The sequence below is a fragment of the Gymnogyps californianus genome, chromosome 2 (genome assembly GCF_018139145.2).
Source record: "Gymnogyps californianus isolate 813 chromosome 2, ASM1813914v2, whole genome shotgun sequence".
NCBI classification, from domain to species: Eukaryota; Metazoa; Chordata; class Aves; order Accipitriformes; family Cathartidae; genus Gymnogyps; species Gymnogyps californianus.
Window position 1 is genome coordinate 26,083,642 of NC_059472.1, and position 21,671 is coordinate 26,105,312.

The 21,671-nt window shown below is 37.9% G+C and overlaps 1 protein-coding gene across 2 annotated transcripts in view; it reads left to right on the forward strand.

Moving 5' to 3' along the window:
* RAD54B (RAD54 homolog B) overlaps positions 1 to 20,312 on the forward strand; it is a 67,688-nt gene extending 47,376 nt beyond the window's left edge. For both annotated transcript variants that reach the window (XM_050891789.1, XM_050891790.1), the window contains 10 exons: positions 1,255 to 1,417; positions 2,138 to 2,363; positions 9,291 to 9,498; positions 10,029 to 10,168; positions 10,761 to 11,051; positions 12,437 to 12,612; positions 14,839 to 15,100; positions 16,405 to 16,471; positions 16,791 to 16,991; positions 20,072 to 20,312. In XM_050891789.1, the coding sequence (XP_050747746.1) occupies positions 1,255 to 1,417; positions 2,138 to 2,363; positions 9,291 to 9,498; positions 10,029 to 10,168; positions 10,761 to 11,051; positions 12,437 to 12,612; positions 14,839 to 15,100; positions 16,405 to 16,471; positions 16,791 to 16,991; positions 20,072 to 20,289 (1,952 nt within the window). In that variant the 3' untranslated portion in view covers positions 20,290 to 20,312. The remainder of the gene's footprint in view (positions 1 to 1,254; positions 1,418 to 2,137; positions 2,364 to 9,290; positions 9,499 to 10,028; positions 10,169 to 10,760; positions 11,052 to 12,436; positions 12,613 to 14,838; positions 15,101 to 16,404; positions 16,472 to 16,790; positions 16,992 to 20,071) is intronic.
* The last annotated feature ends 1,359 nt before the right edge of the window (positions 20,313 to 21,671 follow it).

Consider the following 21,671-nt stretch of genomic DNA (forward strand, 5'->3'; position numbering starts at 1 on the left):
GTTGCATAAACTCTTTCAGAAGTAATGGAGATACTTTCCTAGACCAGGACCTCAGGACTGGAGCATGCAGAGGTTTTTATGTTGAGGTCTATGCCAATAGGCAATTAAGATGTAGCTTCTTCAAAATGGAAAGCCATTTATCCTTGTGCTCAGCAGAACAGAGCACAGTGACAAAGGTGTAAAGCCACATCTTCCACCTATGATTTCTAAGCTTTTAGTCCATTGCTAATCTAAGCGTTGTTTTTTCCCCATCTTTGAGGCTGCAAAATTTTGTTAGAAAAGTTATCTTTTTGTCATCACTGGCTCTTATATATACAGGCATGCAATTTGATGTAATCTATCAGAACTCAGTCCTTTGTCAGTGGGAAACAAAATCTCCCTGAATGATGGAAGCCATCAACCAACCTATTCCCATGAATGAATTATCAATATAGATCTACTCTAGTGACATAAAAATACCAGCAGCTATAAATTGCTTTCTCATTCTGTCCTCTGACAATACAACTTTTCAGTGAGGATGTGTAGCATCAATATAAGCAACCAAGTATGGACATTGTCTAGCAAAATTGTGATGTTACAGTTTGTAAACAAATTATGGCAAGCAAAACTGTTATTTAGATGTAGCCAAAGGATATATCCCAATACTTCATGCTCTCTTGGCCTCTATATGTCTTCAAACCTGTCAACTTCTTTTATTCATGCACTGTGGCAGCCTTTGTCAGCTCACTCTCAGTCCTTCCCTTTTTTTAAACAAATTGTTGTCTTTTTATCTCTGTTTCTCAGACAGAGAAGTCCTCCTGGGCAGCTACGAGAATATCCCCTTGAAATGTAGTGTCTAGACTTTATGTAGGTCATTGTTTATATTCTTTTTCTTAAACTTTCCTTTAAGAAGCCTTTTAGAACTTCTGATTTGACTCTATGTGTTCAAAGTCATCACGCAACATTTATTAGGTAGGCAGTTTCACCTCATCATAAAAAAATACTCAGATTTCTCAGTTTGTCACCTTTACATTTGAGAAAAGTGCTAACTATTTGGGAAATCTCCATAAAAGCATTTTTCTTTAGAAAGCTATCTGGATGCTCTGTTGGTAAATGCATTTTATGTCTGAGAAAGGTCAATATATTAAACAGTATTTTTAGCAGTCATTAGATAATTGACTTTATTCTGTATCTGAGTTAGAGAAATAATACCCTTTGGTAACAGACTAAAAATAATGTTTTTGTGCAATACTTGCATATGTTTTGAACTTCAAGATTCTCTAGTTATGCCAAAACCAAATGCAAGTCATCAGTGGACGTTCAATAAAGCTGGTTTACCTATGGTGGATGTAGTTGTGGATCCTTACATTGCAAATAATCTCCGACCGCATCAGAAAGAAGGAATTACATTTCTATATGAATGTGTAATGGGAATGAGGTAAGAAAATAATTATCCTTTTGGCTTTCAGTACGTGTAATATTTTCATGCCCATGTTCAAAATTAGACAATTTGAATGGGAAGATTTGAGCAACTGTTCAATTAATTAGTATTAGTAGTTTTCCCCAAGTAAAGGTTGCACAAGTTTTTTCTGACCTGTATGTAGCATCAAGCTTACTGTGACTTTGCCAGATGTGATGAGAAGCTAGTGCACCAAAAGGCCTGTCAGTTCTACTGCAAATACCAAGTCTTGTAAACACGGACACAATCTAACCCATGCTAAAGCACACTGTTTTCTGGGATTTATAATTCATATTATTCACAATTGTTCATATATTTTATAATTCAGGCATTTAGAATAAAGAAGCTGTTATACCAACCTGTTGAAAAAATACAGTACTATTTTCAAAAGTGTTTTCTCAAGTCATAGATTCCTTAAGGTATATACAAGTTTTAAATATATTACATAATATTTTTAATTCTATAAGAAGATTTAAACTATTTGGTTTTGGAGGACTAATGCATTGATCTAGAAAACGAGGAGTTTCACTCTAAGGTCTTCTGGTATAGTTGAATGAAAACGTACAGTAGAGCATAATAAGCATAAATAGGTTCTTTATACTTCAGAAAACAACCACATGGAGCAATTCCCTAAACCAGTTGTAAATAATTATAGATATGTCTTTTAAAATGTTACCACCGCCTAATTATATCTTACAGAGTTAGTGGCAGATTTGGAGCTATTCTTGCTGATGAAATGGGCTTAGGAAAAACATTGCAATGCATTGCACTTGTCTGGACTCTTCTGCGTCAAGGGGTCTATGGATGCAAACCTGTACTAAAGCGAGCACTAATTGTCACCCCTGGGAGTTTGGTAAAAAACTGGAAAAAAGAATTTCAGAAATGGTTGGGAAGTGAAAGGATCAAAGTCTTTACAGTTGATCAGGTAAGATTTCTTTCCGAAAGGGGATTAGGTCCTATTTGGCTCAGAATATAGGACTTGTGATTTTTTTTTCCCCCCTCCCTTTTTTTTTTTAAACCAGAGACCAAAACTAGTAATCCTCTATTAATATTTATGTGTAATACTTTATTTCTCCTTCAGGTAATTGTCCATATGGGCATTTAGCTTGCAGTAACCAGGTCATAACTCAAGCTCATCTGCCTGTGTAGCATATGTCTGTCTTATCTTTCCTCAGGCTTCACCTTTGAAGATGTAAAAGGTGACATGCTCCTCCTTGTGCCTCTTTGGTTTAAGGAGCTTTCTGTTATCTATCAAAGTGCACACCTTCCTTGCTTTATGTACCAGAGCATCTACCTTGACTGACTTGTACTCTGTTTCTGTGGTAGTTGCTTTTGTTCTGTACTGAAAACTTTTTCCTCTTTGTTTTGGCTGTCTGTTTCAGGTTACTTCAGAAGGTTATTCCCTTTACTGTCACTGTCAAGAATTGGGTTTCTGTAGGGATGATTCAAAGTCTCATGAGTTACCAAGCCTGGAGTCTCAGTGTTAGATAATGTGAATATCTCTCATCTCTAGAAGAAAGCAGACAAGTACAAATCTTAATAAAGAAGTGGGATGATGCTGATCCCTGTCCCCTCCTATAGTGGAGCTGTTCCCACTGGTAATGACACTCCCAAGTTCCTATAGTGCCTGGATGAATCCCATGTGCTGACAAAGTATTTAATCTCCTTGGTATACCTTTAGGGTCTTGCTTTTGTTTTTGAAACAAAACTCTCTCTGTCCTTTACCACAAAGACTAAAAGTTCTAGCACAGACTCTGTGCTTCAGCGACCTTTATTGACCACATCAGGCAGGAAGGCACCTGGCCAAGTAAAAGACAAGGGAGTTCAAGGAGTGAGGCTGTAGCATCACTGGCTGAGGGCTTTCTCTGGAGGAGAGCCACATCTTGCTCTGGTTATCCAATAAGGCTTTCTTGCCATGTAAATTTTCCCATTAAGCATGGCTCAATATCTCAGTCAGAGGGTTGGGTCCCCTCAGGACCAGCATTCGTGAAGCTGTGAACAGGAGACTTGCTCATGCCTTCGTTAACACTTCTGAAGCTTTCAGATTCAAGCTCTGTTTTTTATAATTTACCATCCAGTATTTCTTTTCCTAAGACTTCTGGTCCCCATGTCCATATGGAGTGGGCATTCATAGCAGAAAGGAAAGAGTTGTTTAGCAAACTGTGATTTCTATATGTACATTTGACAATCTGCTGTACCCCTACTTTTTCCTTGCTCCTATATATTTGAATTGTGCCAATGGGAGGAAGGGGAGAACTTATAGTATCTGCATTGGTGCTTGCAACAAAGATAAAGATATTTATTTTCCAAAGTTATTTTTTAACCTGATAGTTCCATACAAGTAGATTGAAGAAACAAATAGTACTTCATTCTAAAGATGACCTGGTTCTTACATCAACCAGATTTGCTTTTAGTTTCTTGCATTATCCTTATTGTCTGTAGGGAAAAGTGAATATTTCAGACGAAATGGAAGTTTTCAAACTGTTTTTAAGCTCTTTTGTGGAGCGTAAGAAATTTTGTAACAATAATTACTTCTTTGAATTCCACTCGCTATTGTCAAACCCTTGAAATTACTGAACCTACTCATCTTCCACTGAGGACAATCCACATGTAATAGGTGCTCTTTGCATCATTTGCTTTTCTTAGTAACTTGTTTCAAGATGTGGAAATGAAGCAAACTGACTTGTCAGGAACTGTAATGTAATATAGGTTAGGATGAGAAATACGGAAGTTTCTAAAAGAAGTGGATACAAGGCAAAATATAATATGGCAACATTTTTACCTGAAAAGGTAGTTAGAAATAATTGAGTGTTTTCTTGCAGTTTTTATGAATAATGTTGGGAGGAGAAAACCTGAATTTGCTGACAGTTACTATGACCCAAAATGACAGTAGCTTTCATTTTTTTAAAATTTAAATAACTTTAATATTCTTACTCATCTCATTGGAGCCATTTGGATTGAGGACACTGAGCAGCTTTTAAGATTGTGTTCTCAAATAGCAAGGAATACATTGTCATGCAAAAGGAAGACACAATATGACTTGCCTGAGGTATAATGAGGTATTTCAAAATAATTTACTGTCTGTCTTCTCTGGAAAAACAGCAATTACCATACTGTTATTTCTCCAGTATAACTTAAAAGGAAGAGCTTGTCTCAAAGGTTTTTTCTATTCTTGCCTATAAGGAATACATTCAAAGAACTGGCAGACTTTTTAAAATGTGTTAGGCATGTTTTCCTCACTTTCACGCTGAAACACCATGAACTGATCCTAACCCTTCAGTAATAGACTCTTCAAAGAACTAGGACGTTATCTGCTTTTAAAATGTGATTACAGTTTACTTCTGTTAAAATGGAAATGTCATGTAGAGGACATTGCTTTTAAAATGAAGGCGTCCCCACAAAGGTTGCATTTAGGTCTTGTTAATCATGTTACCAGCATTTGAGACGTGTTTGAGAGAATAACTCCGTTATCTGTTTGCAGAGTATCACTTCTACTGGGGTTGTTTTGGTTTGGTTTTTAAGTCAAAATATCTGGAGAATTAATTAATTAAAGGTTTACATTGCGTCATGATTCAGCATTTTTTAATTTACAGTTCACTGGCTACATTGGATTTGGACTAGTGCAAAGAAAGGTTTGTTCAAAGAGTATGTCTGGGACGTTATGGAGCTCTAATACTGATAGACAGTTGCTCCATATGTGCCTCCAGGCAACTCGCTTAAACCTGTCAAGTCACTTTGGGTAATTGTGAAAACGGAGGCTATAATACATACATATCTTGCAGCCAGTTAAGACGATACATTAATTACTTGAAATTAGCTTGTAAGTTTATTTTCAGTCCATCATCCGCTGCTTTTGTTATATACAACAGGGAATATATTATATTTGGCTGCAGGGGGCTTATAATATGCCAGGACTCTCCTGCTTTTTTTTAAGGGGTTCAAACAGTCCAGAAGAGTTGATGATTTACCAGGGGAGGGACGTTGGAGGCAGTTCCCCAGTGCCTCAGCACTTTCCCCATAGTCTCAGCTCGCAGCCCGAAAGTGTAGGAAAACAAAACGATTTCTGAACCCTGGGTATCCTCTGATTCTTGACCATCCTAAGAGAAGGTCAGAGAGGCATTGCCTCTGTCTTCAGGGCTGCAATGTGGAGCCTGAATACTGGGCAGGGACAACATTGGGTGTTGCCTACAGGGCTCCTCTGTGTCTCTGTTCCTGTGTCGGGAAGTTTTCTGCTCCTATTTTGAAAATGGCAGTAAAAATACCGGCCAGAAAACAGGCAGTTAACTACAGTTCTGGAAACAACAGGAATGCTCGGGTCCGGTCCAAACACCTGGGGAAATCGGTGCATGCCCTTGTTACTAGCTCCTTGCTACTCCTTGCTTCCTCTGACGCGTGCTGGGCCTCTTCTTGAGCAGCATGTGGGGACTGATCTACCACAAGGTACTTTGTGTGATTAATGTGCCAGATTCGGCCCATAGATTCATCTGAATCACCTGCTAGGAGGCTCTAAAGGTTGTGATAATTAAGTGGTGCTGCTTTTACAGTGTATTACACCATCTGGCTCCAGACTTAGTTGTCTGTGTTTGGTAACTGATCTTGTTTGGAAATAAAAATACCTTCTGAGGCTGTAGCTTGATTTGCTTTCACAATTAAAGAGGTCCTTCAGCTTGTCAGCTGCACCCATAGCCTGCTTAGTTAGTGAACACCGTTACAAAATAGGAAGGAGCGTGCAGGGAATTAGCGTCTGGAGTGAAGCGGAAAGGTGAGGGACGTGCCCACAGTAGATTTTTCTATTTTTATGCATAATTGCAAGACAGGTAAGCAAGACATTCACAAGTCTGCACAGAAATGTAACTATTTCTAGGAAACTTTTTTGGAAGAAGCTCCCTGTCACATTACAGTGACTTTTATTTAGTGTGTCTGTTTCGTTCAATAGACATCAAAAGTTTTGATGTCTATTGAGGGAAAAGGGTTTGAAGGGTATGTAAGAGTGGAGGGGCTCACAGACATTTTCTGACCAGTAATGCAGGGTTTAGAAATCAATTGCATTTATTTACCAGTAGACAGGCATGTTTTCTGGGGCTGGTTATGGGCTCTATTTTCTGAGTCCCAGGCTGCCCTTACCTGTTGGCCAACCCATCAATATTAAGGGCTTGTAACAAAGTTAATCAGAGAATCATCATAGAATACCAGCCTGGAAGGGACCTCAAGGATCATCTGGTCCAACCTTTCTTGGCAAAAGCACAGTCTAGACAAGATGGCCCAGCACCCTATCCAGCTGAATCTTAAAAGTGTCCAATGTTGGGGAATCCACCGCTTCCCTGGGGAGATTATTCCAATGGCTGATCGTTCTCATTGTGAAAAATTTTCCTCTTGTGTCCAATCGGAATCTCCCCAGGAGTAACTTGTACCCATTACCCCTCGTCTTTTCCATGTGACTCCTTGTAAAAAGGGAGTCTCCATCTTCTTTGTAGCCACCCTTTAAATACTGGAACATGGTGATAAGGTCTCCCCTAAGCCTTCTTTTCTCAAGGCTGAACAAACCCAGTTCTCTCAGCCTTTCCTCATGTGGCAGGCTTCCCAGTCCTTTGACCATCTTTGCAGCCCTTCTCTGGACCCTCTCCAGCCTGTCCACATCTTTTTTGTCTAGCAGGGACCAAAACTGAACACAGTATTCCAGGTGTGGCCTGATAAGCGCTGAGTAAAGTAGGATAGTGACTTCTTTATCACCTCTGCTGGTGATGCCCTTGCTGATGCAACCCAGCATCCTGTTGGCTTTCTTTGCCACAGCAGCAGCACACTGTTCACTCATGTTGGGCTTCTTGTCCACCAGGACCCCCAGGTCCCTTTCCACAGAGCTGCTCCCCAGCTGGGTAGATCCCAGCCTGTGCTGCACTCCTGGATTATGTTTTCCCAGGTGCAAGACCTTACATTTGTCTTTGTTGAACTTCATAAGGTTCTTGTTAGCCCACTCTTCCAGCCTATCCAGGTCTTCCTGCAGGGTGGCTCTCCCTTCCAAAGCGTCCACTTCCCCACTCAGTTTGGTATCATCGGCAAACTGCATCAGGGTACGCTTGATCCCATCATGCAGATCACTTATGAAGATATTAAACAGCGTTGGGCCCAGTATCGATCCCTGGGGGACCCCACATGTGACAGGTTGCCACTTTGACAAGGAGCTATTTACCACCACCCTCTGGGTGCAGCCTGCCAGCCGGTTCCCCACCCACCACACGGACCACTTGCCTAGACCCTAACGCACCAGTTTCTCCGGGAGGAGGCTGTGGGAAACCTTACTGAAAGCCGTGGAGAAATCCAGGTAGACAATGTCCACCGCTCGCCCCCCATCAACCGAGCAGGTTACTTTGTTGTAGAAGGCGATCAGGTTTGTCGAGCACAATTTGCCCTTGGTGAATCCGTGCTGGCTTTTCCCAGTCACGTGCTTCGTTTGCCTTGTGATAGCCCCCAGGAGGATTTGTTCCATAACTTTCCCAGGGACTGAAGTAAGACTGATGGGCCTATAATTTCCTGGATCCTCCTTTAAGCCCTTCTTGTAGATGGGGGTGACATTAGCCTTCTTCCAGTCTTCTGGGACGTCCCTCGATCTCCACAACTTCTCAAAGATTATGGAGAGCAGCCTTGCAATGATGTCAGCTAGCTCTCTTAACACCCTTGGGTGGATAATGTCAGGGCCCATGGATTTGCAGGGGTCAAGCTCCTGTAAGAGTTCACATACCAACTCTCCTTTCACGGACGGGGGGTCTGTGTTTCCATCAGCCTGGATTTTTGTTCCCAAGGCCTGGGGCCCGACAGTGCTGGTAAAGACAGAGGTGAAGAAAGTGTTGAGAACCTCTGCCTTCTAAGTGTTGTTGGTGACTAACTCACCTCTCCTGTTTAACAGCAGGCCAATATTTTCCTTCAGTTTCTATTTGTTGTTTACGTACCTGAAGAACCCTTTCTTGTAGTTTTTGACATCTCTGGCCAATTTCAATTTGAGCTGAGCTTTTGCTTTTCTAACTGCATCTCTGTGTGCCCTGGCAATGCCCTTGTAGTTCTCAACGGGTATTCATTCGCATTTCCATCTCTGGTACGCTTCTCTCTTGGTTTTGAGCAGACTCAGAAGCTCGCAGTTAAGCAAAGGGGGTCTCTTGCTCCACCTACTTCCCTTGCATTTAAAGAGGATGAACTTTTTTTGTGCTTCCAGGAGAGCGTTCTTGAAAAAATCCCAGCACTCGCTAGCTCATTTATCCTCCATCGAAGCTTCCCATGGAATCCCTCCCAACTGAGCTCTGAGAAATTCGCTCTTCTAACATCTAAAACCTAAAATCTATTCAATAGGTTCAGTAATATTCATATAATATCATATTCAATAATATCATATTCAGTTCAAAACTACAAGGGGAATTTTGGTAGAATGTGGTAACTTCCTACTGGACCACATTACTGCACCTTGCAGCTTGAGATCCTAAAGTGAATGTACAGGCAGCTACATATGCCTCTTGTTATCTTGGCTTTAATTATTCATTTGAAGCTTACCTAAATGCCAGGACTGGGAAGCTGTTATAGGGAGCCTGTGCTTTTCACCTTTATGGTAATGTGTCTCAGAGGATTTGAAGGCCTAAAAGAATAATAAATTTTCTTTTAATGAGGTGGTAAAACTCTAAATTGCTGTATCAGATCCCATATTTCCTTTGCAAATTAGGAAAGAATCAGTAATCCAAACTCATGAAGGAGATAGTAAATGTCTTGTGTCATGCTAGAAAAAATTTCTGTAGACACTGGATGTTTAAGGAATATGATGAGTGATCTCCAAAGAAATAGTTGTATGATGTATTTTCCTTTATGCCTGCAGGACCACAAAGTAGAAGAATTCATTGGTTCTCCACTTTATTCAGTTATGATAATCAGTTACGAGATGCTACTGCGATCTTTGGATCAAATTCAGGCTATAGAATTTAACCTCCTAATCTGTGATGAAGGACATCGTCTGAAAAATAGCTCTATTAAGACGACTGCAGCCCTCAGTAGTCTGTCTTGTGAGAGGAGAATTATCCTTACTGGTTAGTATCTATAGTTACTTTTAATATTTCTCTATGTTAATGGTGCTAGATTGGGGTAAAGGAAAAAGATATTGTAAGTATGGCGGGAGCACAGTATAAATTTTGGCAATGGGTATTAAATGCACAAATCTTGGGGCTTGTAAAAACAGATTATTTCCAATTTTTTTAAATAAATGCGAAATTTGTCTATCTTCAGGGGCAGGCAAGGAGCCTGGGAACTTCTGTAAGGAATCAGGACTCTGTTTGCATACATTCATTGTTTTCCTTTGTAGTTACTTAATAAAATTGATTTAGAATGTGAGTTTTTAAATTCCTTTGTTAAAACAATTAGATGTGCAGTCTGTTTAGTTAGGAGGACAGTAATCATGATAAAGTTTTAGATTAATTTAGAACTCTGAATAATTCACATTGAAACAAAACATCTGTTTTCAAGAAGCATTCTCAACATTAAACCCTGTATTCAACGATTGTACTTCTATCAGTTTCAAGAAAAAGTTACCAAATGCAGAATTTTTTTTTTCTCTTTCCAGGTACTCCAATCCAAAATGACTTGCAAGAATTTTATGCATTAATAGAGTTTGTGAATCCAGGAATACTTGGTTCTTTATCCACATATAGAAAGATATATGAGGAACCGATTGTCAGATCTAGAGAACCTTCAGCAACAATGGTATATTATTAAAAAAAATGCAGTTATAGAAGAAAATTCATAGACAGCACTATGAAATCTGCTTTCTATGGAATAAAATGAAGCTCAGGACTACTAATAGTAGCAAAAGCTTTTCACCTTCCTATTTGAAATAAATTCACTTCTCCAAGGGGAGCAGGAGGAATACATGCATGTTGAGATGATGTCATTTCAGTTGCCTATTGATTAGCAGGCAAAAATTGTTCTTCCAACACCTTGCATTCCCAAAAATGCCATGCACACTACCATATGACGATACTTTATTCGTTCTTAGTTTCTCCACTGTACTGCAAAATCTGCATGATTTTATTGCATCTCGAGAAATTCTAGAATGTAATGCAAGCCTTGGATGTCTTCTGGGACATTATCTTCCTTTGTTTAAGACTTTAGAAACCAGACCTAGAACTAAGCTAATGCAGTGGTACTAATTGGAGAAGAATTGGTCATTACAATCCCATGTCAGAAAATGGTGCCATACTTTTAAAATGTTATTTAAATACCTACTTAAAATCATACAGAAAATTATTGTGATGAAATGCAAGATTATCATTGATTTTGTGCTTTGTTCTTTTAGGAGGAAAAGGAATTAGGAGAAAAAAGAGCAGCGGAACTCACACGCCTCACTGGACTCTTTATTCTAAGGAGAACACAGGAGATTATAAACAAATTTCTGCCCCCCAAAAAGGAGAGCATAATCTTCTGCCGACCAACAGCACTGCAACTTGAATTGTATCGAAAACTGCTTAGTTCTCGAGTTATTAGGTCCTGTCTACAAGGCAGGCTAGAAAACAGTCCTCACCTAATATGTATAGGAGCTTTGAAAAAACTTTGCAATCATCCATGTCTTCTGTTTAAAGCTATAAAGGTATATATTTGCGTGGGGGTGGGTGCCTGGAATTAGTCATTTCAGCAGGCAAAGGTCACTAAAACTATGTTATGGTCAGTGTGCATGTTACTTAAGGTCATTTCCATACGCTCTTCTCACATACAACTTGCTTTAGGAGATCTGCTCTCAAGAACATAAATGTTAGGAAATCTGAATGTACTCAGGGAAGGTATCTCACCAGTTTCCTATTGCCTTATGGTATTTTCTTGTTCTTCATGTATTTTCCCTCTTAACCTTGTCTCTGAATATTTGTAAAAATACATATAAATGTGAATTTTACAAAGAACACCATTAGCTAGAGATTATTCTGTGTACTCTGTCTGCTGGGTCCTCTGAAACCTCCCTGTACACATGATAATTTCACTCTCTGAAGCTCAGTGACACTGGGGGCTGTAGGCTCAAGATGTCAGTGGTACTAGATGTCTCCATTTCCACTTCTCCTGGGATCCTATCACACTGTACACCTTGTTATTTCTATAGAAATGTTCTCATTCCTATAGGTAAATAATGTGATAGTTAGAACTTGGTAATACTAACTTCTATGGCCGCTAGTCAAAGTCCAAGTAAGGTGGGTGGAAATGGAAATCTTTCTTAAAAGGCGTACTTCATGACTTTGTAGGAATGTCCGCAGCACAGACCTCCCTGTAACTTTCAACACTGCCAAATAATGTTCATTGCCTTTACTTCATCGTATAAGCATTAGAAATATTTTCGTACGTGGAAGTGTAAGCCTTCAGAAACTATAGGGATGGAAAGGCCTGTATGTGCAAGTCATTTATTGCCAGTATGGTTTTGGCGTTTGAGTAATTTGGCTTTTTCCTCCCTGTGAAACATTGATTTTCAAATTACAGCAAAATACTACCTGTATTTCTTCTATTTTATTGTTTTTACTTGCTAGCTTTTCTTCATTTCCAGTTGCATAACTGAATCTTAATGACAGCATCTTCCTAAAAAAAGTCAATGACTGAGAAGTTCCGTAATAAGGTATTATGGGATTTAGAAAGAATAAACAGAGTATTGATTTATTTTTTTCCCCCAAGTTTTAGATATGGCTTTGCTGTGGGTGTACGTCTGTGTGGTTGTTTAAGTAGAGAAGTAGAACACATTTTTCAGTTTTAAGTATTTCAACTTTCTACTCAGCTGCAAACAACAGATTAGAGGGTGTAAACCAAAATAAACACTATCAGTATTTTAAAACTGTGCTTTCAATCCAGTATTGGGAGGTGGTTGTGCTCACATGATACACTACTTTGTGGCAGCTTTTGATGCCTCCTTTTGTCTTTGTAATAAAAATATAGCAAAGTTTAAAAAAACCCAAAACATGTTAGAGGTGATATGGAACTTGAATCCTTTTATTTTCATAGGAAGAAAGCTGTGATCCTGTGTCTGATGAACATGATGAGTTCAGCCTCTACGAAGGTCTAATAGATGTTTTTCCACAAGATTATACTTCAGACACTTTCTCTGAAACTGATTCAGGAAAATTGCAGGTGCTGGTGAAGTTGTTAGCAGCAATCCATGAGCTCAACTCTTCCGAAAGGCAAGTGTAAAAGAAAGGTAAAAGGGAAATAATGGGAGTGACCTTCTGGATATTGTTTGCTTTTCAAATGCATGGGGACGTAATATTCAAAATAAAGGCATTGCAACTGTTTGCAGAGGTGCCAAGCATATTTATGCATTGTACTCCTGGCTCTTCCTTGTTAAATTACTAAACTAGGATTTGCAGCTGACATAATTTTCAAAGATGCTCTTCATATTTTCTCCAGATAAAGATACTTGTATTTTTCATACTGAGTTCCAGCAAGTAAGATAGTTTGCTACAGCCCCTGTACTATGACATATTATCTTTACTTGCAGAGACCTTCTAATGCTTTGTATCTCCTCGAGGAGATGTATTAATTTATTAAATATTTTATATTGCACTAAAATATTTTTAATTACTAGACTGTAAGTTATTTGCTCTTTAATCACATTTAACTGCTCAGTGCGTGCTGCCTTTTCTGTTCAGGGTACCAGTCTCACCAGACGAACATGCACAGCAACTGCTTATTTCCCCTGTGGTAAATGCCACTGACATGTAGGAAAACCTCTGTTTATCATGGGGTAATAGGGTGCACAAGGTTGGTTACTGTGCAATTGCTGATTCATGGAAATCTCACATGACATTGTGTCCCATGATAACTTTTTTATGAACTCATGCCTTAAAGCCCAGCTATTCCGAAAGTATTTAGCTTTTAACTTTTATTTAAATTGATGCTTAAATAGGACATGCTGTAATTCAGTAGTGGGAAGTAACAGCAGATCTCTTGGCACTGGTGTAATGGAATTTGAAGATGCTCTATTTTTACAAATCAGAAAGCTGAGCCTATTGTTGGAGTTTATATGCCTAACATCCATTGAAACTAATGACAGCTAAATATCTAAATGTACTGGCCTTATTTCTTGTAGGTCAAAAGAAACTGGGGTATCAGGAAAAAGCTGATATCAGTGTATCAGTGCTATAGGAGCTGCTGAGTTACAGCTGGTGTTGGAGCAGTATTTTACACCTTTAAAAGTTTTGTTGCTTTAATTCAGTGCTGTTCATGTTTCTTTTTCTTTTGTTTCTCTGCTCTCATTAGTACTAAATAGTTTTTGCAATATACGGACTCAATTCCAGTCCTCTTCTGAAGTTTATATTCTATTTTTGAGTGAAAAGAAAGGTGTGAATTTAGTGTTGATTGACAAAAAATATCAATCTTGCAGAGTCTTTGCAAACGAGTCTTGGATGTAGTTCAGTTGTAAAGTGTAATAATAAAAATACTTTAAAACAATTTTAAAATGTTAATTTATCAGGTTTTCCCTGAAATTATTTGTCTAGTTCTTCAGTACTTGTTTTTAATCAAAATAATTTAAAAAAATGGAGCACCTTTGATGGAATTTTTTACATTTAGTTTAGATTATAAAAGACCTCCAAACAAGATCTGGCAGAAAATGCCCTAACTGTCCTTATTATTTTATTTATGACTTAAATTCAAAAGATCTTTCTTTGTCCACTCAGTAGAATCATCCTCAATATCTGGGAGGACAGAAATTCTAGATTTGCAGATCTCTGAAACTTATTTAGTCAAAATTTCAGAGAAAAAACACCGATGTAATACGGGTCATTAGTGTAAGGGATCAGACTGATTTTGCTTTAAAAAAAATAACAACAAAAATCCAGACTATATTGTTTGTGATATCTTTCACTATCCTTCATCCCAGTTCTTTTCAGTCATAAAATGTAGGAAAGAGTCACTGCTTTCCTATTTGACTTTCATGATTTTGTTTATTAGAATTTTCTGAGGTTGTCTATAGAAGTTCACAGTAGCTTTTTCAGTAAGTAGAGATATATATATTATTTATTAGCTGCTACAACACCCTCTGCAAATGCTGCCTTAACAACAGCTATTTTGTATAAATAGAGATTTTTTTTAAAAAAATCTATCTTTGTGGTTCGTTCTGGATCCCTGCAATCTGTGCATTAAGCCAAATTCTTTTGCGAAGGAAAACATTCATTACTTAACATTTGAATGCTTGACAGTGGGTATAATGCATCCAAATCTAGTAAGGGCTTCAAATTAGTAGGAAAAGTTTTATTTCTTAGGAAATATGAGTAACCTCAGGTTGATGTGTAATTTTTGCTTGACTTGGAATTTTATTTCCTTAGATGTCTTCAGTAATTTGTTATTGGAAATTAGCTTTACCAAGGTCTAAGATGATATGATAACTTTGTTTTACTGTTTGACAGAGTCGTACTGGTATCCAATTACACTCAGACATTAAACATATTACAAGAGACATGCAAACGTTATGGATACTCTTATACTAGACTTGATGGACATACTCCTGTCTCCCAGAGACAACAGATTGTTGATAATTTTAACAGTAAATTCAGTCCAGCTTTTATCTTTTTGCTGAGTTCAAAGGCTGGCGGAGTAGGACTGAATCTGGTCGGAGCATCTCATTTGATCCTGTATGATATTGACTGGAATCCAGCTACGGATATTCAGGTCTGATAACAACTGTGTACATGTGGGTTGGGATGGGCATCAAATGATTTCTTGACTGATTCTGAAATGCCTGGCTTTACATGTCTTATTGCTACCCAATTATCACATTGCATCTAGACAAGTACTATACTGAAGGAAAACTCTTTCTGAGAAGAAAAGAAGAAATATTCTCTGTCATATTATATGGGGTCATTAGAAGCCCTCCTGCAGTAAAAAATGAAACGATTAAATTCTGGTTTCTTTGGAGGAGTGAGTCATGTATCCCCTTTGTTTCCTGACCTCTTTTTAACTGGAAAGTTGCTGTGCTTCTAAAAAGAAAAGAAAAACATGATTACACTGGATAGCAAATGTTGCTGTCAATTTGCAATACCTGAGAAAAAGGGAGAGGTTCTGATCAGAATTAAGAGAATGAGAAAATCACGTGGCAATGTTGCCAAAAGAAAGAAAACAAAGCCAGTGCTGTGCTATTCTTGTAACGGCACTGTTGGCCTCAAGGGATTATTTAGTTGGCATAAGAGTGTTCAGTTAAAATGGTCCTTAACAATAAATTTTAAAAAATCTTTTTATAAACGCAGTAAGAAACTTTTTGTTGTAGAGTAATGCTGTGTGCTTAATACCTGAAATAAGCTCTGATTCTTGGCCCTGCTCCTCTTCCAAGTGTGAATTAGTACCCTCATGTGGTCACTTGTCTTGTTGCTTGAAACACTGTCTGCTAAATCAGTCAAAATTGCTACAGGTTGCCAAAGACCGCAAACCATGTTGTGGGTACTTGTACCCAGTATGTAGGTGTAACCCTTACATTTTTGAAAAAATCATATAGCAGTACTCAGTTACATTTTGTTTGTTCAAGAATTAAAAGGGGTGTGAAACACTAATTTTACAATTTTAAAAGAAATCGAAAAGTCATTTTTAAAGATGTATTGTGTCAAAAAACAATTTTGGAGACAGAGGAGAATGATGAGTATTCCTGAAATATTAAACAGTTGCTAATGCTTGGAAAACAAATATGAAGAGGGGATTTCTGGCAGGAAAGAGTTGAAACCCCTACTTTCCTACTATAGTACACAGAAAGAAAGGGGAGCATAAATGGCAGAAAGTAAATTATATTTTCAAAATTATTTACAGTTAATACCAGAAGACTTTTATAAAAACAAAGACAGTTATTGAGGAATGCTTTCTTTGGACAACATCTTTTTGAATGGGCTAGCAGAACTGGTAATTTGATTAGCAGAGGCTACAAGTTTTAGTTGAAATACTATTGTATAGGAGGCTGTTAACGCTCTTCATCTTTTTGCTTTCTTCAGGCAATGGCTAGAGTGTGGAGAGATGGTCAGAAACATACTGTATATATCTACAGACTGCTAACCACAGGTCAGAGATGGTGCTCAAACATATGCTAGAGTGAGACAGCTATTGACATTTTGTATGTAAAAGAAAGGGAGGGAGTGTTTTTGGAAATCATTCATTCTTTAAAAATATATATATTATTTGTTCTGAATGCAGTTAAAGTAGAGACATCACATTGATTCATTTGCCTTTGCTTTGCTTTTGCTTGAATAATTGAAAATAGTGGTTTAGCATTTCCTATGAATATTGTTATCAAGAAATGGATTTGACTTTTCTTCTTGATGAGTACTGGTCAAAAATTATCCCAGTGTATCTATTTTTTTTTTTTTTCCCCCCGGTACAGGCTCAATAGAAGAAAAGATTTATCAAAGACAGATCAGCAAACAAGACCTTTCTGGGGCAGTTGTAGACCTTTCCAAGACATCTGAACACATCCATTTCTCCATTGAGGAGCTTAGAAATCTCTTTACTCTTCATGAAGATTCCAGCTGTGTTACCCATGACTTGCTTGAGTGTGACTGTATGGGAAAGAAAGACCATCAAAGTGAGTTTCATTATCTCTGGCCATTGCTGAGGAAGTACATCCATTCTGAATATATAGTCTGTCACTGGAGAAAACTCTGATGCTCAGTAAAATAGGATTGAAGTAATAAGGTTCATTATGCGATCTTCCAGATATTGGCTGATTTTTCTAATCCATAGGAGCCCTTCACAAGATGAAGAGGAGAAAAGATTCATGCCTTGCAGTTACAACCAATTCATGTATCATGCCTCTTAATTCCTTGAATTAGCTGTGGCCAGCTCAACTAGTGATTCATTACAACCAAATGACATTATATGGTGTTTTGTTTCTAAATATTCAAGAACAGTAATGAGTAGCTGGTAAGGGCTAGTTCAAAAGCCGTTTATCTGAGGACAGCTATACCAGATGAAGGTCTATGCCAGATCTCTAAATATAAGCCTTCATTTCACAGTTATTAACTAAAGCTGATGCAGGATGATTAAAATAGTTATTTGAGAAAAGCTGGAAGATCCCCTGGCGGTTGTAAAGCCAAGTTGCAAATATTCGCATCTATCCTTTCTGTAGGAACCTGTCTCATGTTCTTTTGGCATATCAAAATTATTTTAATACCTTGCTGCATACAGGTATATAGGTTTAAGTTAGGAGCAGGATTAAAAAAAAAATTATCATAAGTTATGTTTACATCTTATCCATTTTAGTTTTTATAGCTCATCTAGTTTCTTAAAGGAAAGAGTGTCTGTTGCCCTGGTATGTTTCTTTCCTTTGGGCGTGAAATATCCATGTGCACTATTTATAGGTGTGATAGTGAGGTACCAATACTGATATCTTCTAAATGCACACAGATACCACAATAAAAAGAACCAAAGAAATGGGTACAAGAGTGCATGTTCTAGACATGGGCAAGAAATTAAGTAATACAGACCCAATGAGACTATTTTGCTTGATGCTTTGCATGTCTGCAGGTAATAGGCTAGAGCTGTGTTCCTTTCTCATCTCATTCTACCCAAAATGGGGAGGACTTGGCTAGTGAAAGCACAGTGCTTCTGTAGCCATAAGAATTTGACTTTCTCCTTTATTTTTGCTCCACGTACTGATTTCATTGACTTTGTATCTTTCTTTAATGACTGAAAAATTAGACCTTCTGTTTTTGCATGAGTAGGTGATATTCTAAAATATACGAGCCTTCACTTAGGTACTATTACAGGATCTGTGTGGAAAAGGCACCTTTAGTGTTAAATGTTAGCCAGATTTTCTCACTGGTGTGCAGTGAGGCAGGTAGAGCTCCTGGACTGCAGAAATCCAGAGAAATTGTATATTGTCACTGTGATGAACACTAGTGCATATAATTTTATTTAGCATTTTGCAATTGTGTTAACACTCTTGACTGCTTATCTTATGCTTTGAATACATATTGGTTCCATCAGTTCAACCACAGCATTGGTCTCTTGGATCATGTAACCAGGACTTCCTCAAGGGTAATTATATCTTGGTCCCAGTGAACAGAACCTTTTGGCAGTAAATAAAGGAAAAACCTGAAGGTCATTCTTAGACTTAAGTGGTGGAAATAATAGAGTGAGGGGAAGGTTTGATTTCCTAAAGAGCAGAGGACAAACTGGCTCATCAGTTCCCTAGTCAAATTGTTGTGAGTCATGGTCTTCAGTTTGATCACCCCAGAATGCAGCTACCACTGGTTGGTCTCTTTGCCTTTCCTAAGAAAAGAAAGCTGTCAAATTACTTCATCAGGGAACCAGATTCCAGGTTACTGGGGATAGATACTGGTGCACAGAAAAGGCCAAGAACTTTCACTGATTTGTCTCCTCCATTTCTAGCAAGTATGATTCAAAAGATAAACTAAAGAGGAGCCAAACAATATAATACAGGCTTCCCAATATATAAACTTTTCATAATGATCTCCATTAGATATACCAACGAGACTGGATATTCTTGACCAAGCTCCTGTTGTCCATTCATACTAGGGCCATCTTTAGGAAACCACAAGAGTCTTGAAAGGAAGACATTAACTGTGCATGGATCATGCAGATGGGTTGCTTGCTATTCTACTGGCTTTCAGATCAGCTACAAAGCTGTAAGCCTGTTGTTTTACCTGATCATGGTGTAATTTATGGAGTTAGGAATGCAGAATCTGTAAGGACTTGAGAAGTGCATCTATTCTAAATTTTCTTCTGGCCACTAAAGGAATATGTTTGAAGTCTAGTGCAAATGTGCCTCATAAGTCAGTGAAGAGGAAAGTCTTGCATATATGAGTCTTTATGGGCTCTCCAAAACTTTAAAAAACTCAAGAATACTCTGAGTCATCATGCTGCTCATATCCCTGGTCTTTCCTAAGGAGCACATAACACTGCTATGAAAATATTTGACAACAAGTTTTAAACCAATAACAGCAGTGCTGCAATTTTTTTCCATCCAAAATGATTTCTTCATTTATCACATGCATCAGATGAATCATGAAGCCAGCCATGTGTGACATACCCTGCAATGACCTGGTACTGTTTGGGGCTTTAGGATCCTTTGTCGAAAGTGAATTCCTCTCTTTGTGCTTCACAGCAATAGTCTTTTCCTTACTGTGATATACAGTATACAATATTGTGTATATTGAACAACTTGGCATAATCTGGATGTACAGAGTGCACAGCTCTATTGTGCTGAGTCAATGAAATAGCTATTCAAACTATTCTTAGCTGGCTGGAATAACTCCTCTGGGAGGAAATAGAAGCTAGCATGAATTTTGCTGCAACATGCTTCTAGATTCAGATTTACTTAAAGAATGGGAGCAGCCCAAATGTCACAGAATTAGGAAGACAGAAGAAAGGATTGCCAGATAAGATATCTACTTTCCCATCCATGTGTGAAAAGCTTTATCTTTATGTTAGCATATGGTGATTTTGATAAACTCAATCAATGAGCAAGAAACAGCCTTTCCCCTCTTAGCATGGATACGTATGTTTGGGTTTCATTGACACAGAAGGATTATATATGCTGTTCTATTTTCTCTCATTTTTATCACCAACTGGCTTATTGATTCAGTCTGAAATTTTCTGTCTTAGTTTTCTCTGATTAGTCTACTGCATCATTTTTTTCAGATCCTTCCTCAGAAAAGCCTTCTGTATCTAGAAGTTGCCAGCTTGGACAAAACCATGGGAAGCCTAACTCAAAGAAACCACTCTCCATGTCACAGTTGATGCAATGGAAACATTTCTCTGGGCAACATCACACTCTTGCTGATCCTTTCCTTGAAAGGATAAAAAAGAATGTATCTTTCATTTTCCAGAATGTAACCAGTCCAACTTCCCCCACCTAATAAAACTTCAGTGTCTTTCCCTACCACTTGCATCCTCCTCGTCCTAGGTATGGTAAACTACTGATGTGCAGTTACCTCTTGTTCTTTTTGCCAGGTTCTATTCTGTGTATTTCTGACGAGGTTTCTGGGTAAGTGTGATTCTTGGTGTTTATACAAAGCTACAGTTATTACTGTTAATCATACTTACTATAATTATAATACAGATTTTTAAAACTAACTTTGCTTTCCAGTCTTCTGTTCCTTTGGTATCATAATTAGTAAGATTGTTTTTATGCACATTCCTATGTATGTCTACCTTGTTTTATAGTTTTCATTTGATCATAATGATTTATTGCTTGTAAAGCTGGCAACTCTTCAGCCAAATTTTATAAGATTAGGCAATGCTATATACGTGTATAAGCTGTTAACAAGACTCTGGTTGGACTTTGTTTTGACAGTGAAAAGTTATGTATCTATATAACTGCGGCTTTATAACAAGCTAAGTGTTTGTTCCCTTGAATTTACAATTTAATGAAACTCAGAGCAATAGCCACTGAGGTCCAAAATTCTGAGACCACAGCTTGATACTGTGTCAAAATATTCTGAAATTCTCCTATTGCTTTTACTTGGGAAGATAAAAAACTTTATTTCTCAGACATACAGAGTACAGGCTTATCTACATTTAGCTAACTCGTTTAAGGACACTTTTTGCCAAACTGGAATACTGGAATACATATATTCATGGTATATTTTTTTAATGACAATATTTTCCTTCTTCTTTGAAGGCGCAAAAGTTTGAAATCAGTTTACAGCTTTTAAGTGAAGTACTTTGAAAGGCTCAGAAGAACGGAAGATTGGATAATTTTCAGAAATACTGCAAACTTACAGAATTTGAAAGACCTTGAGCAAGAATAGGGCTCCATTGTGGTAATCCTGCATTGTGCCGCATGATGTACAACCTCTTGATATTTGATGCATGTGATAGCAGTGGCTAAAAGCCCAACCAACTTTCAGAAAACAGTTAAAATTGGTTTGTTCTCCATGTTATAACAGTTAGTGCTCTCTCTTTCCCTAGACTGTCACTGAGTTCACAGTCCATCCTAACCCATCATCAAACATTTTCCTTTGCATTTTAATGCAGTTTGGGAACTGAAAGCCGTGTGCACTGACCTCTCTTCACCATCCACATTTGTTTCAGAGGGTTTTTTAGTTTCCTTTGACTCTAAATGCTGAATGACACCAGAAAATAATGAAGACCAAAGTGAGAGAATGATTGAGAAAGTCATCAATTATGAACATCTTTTTGGCATGCAAATTGTGTTCTTGGTGACAATTAGAATTATGCTAGTAGGTAGAGTTTAATTCTTTAACATTTTAGGCTGGCTGTTAAAGAGCCTGTTCTT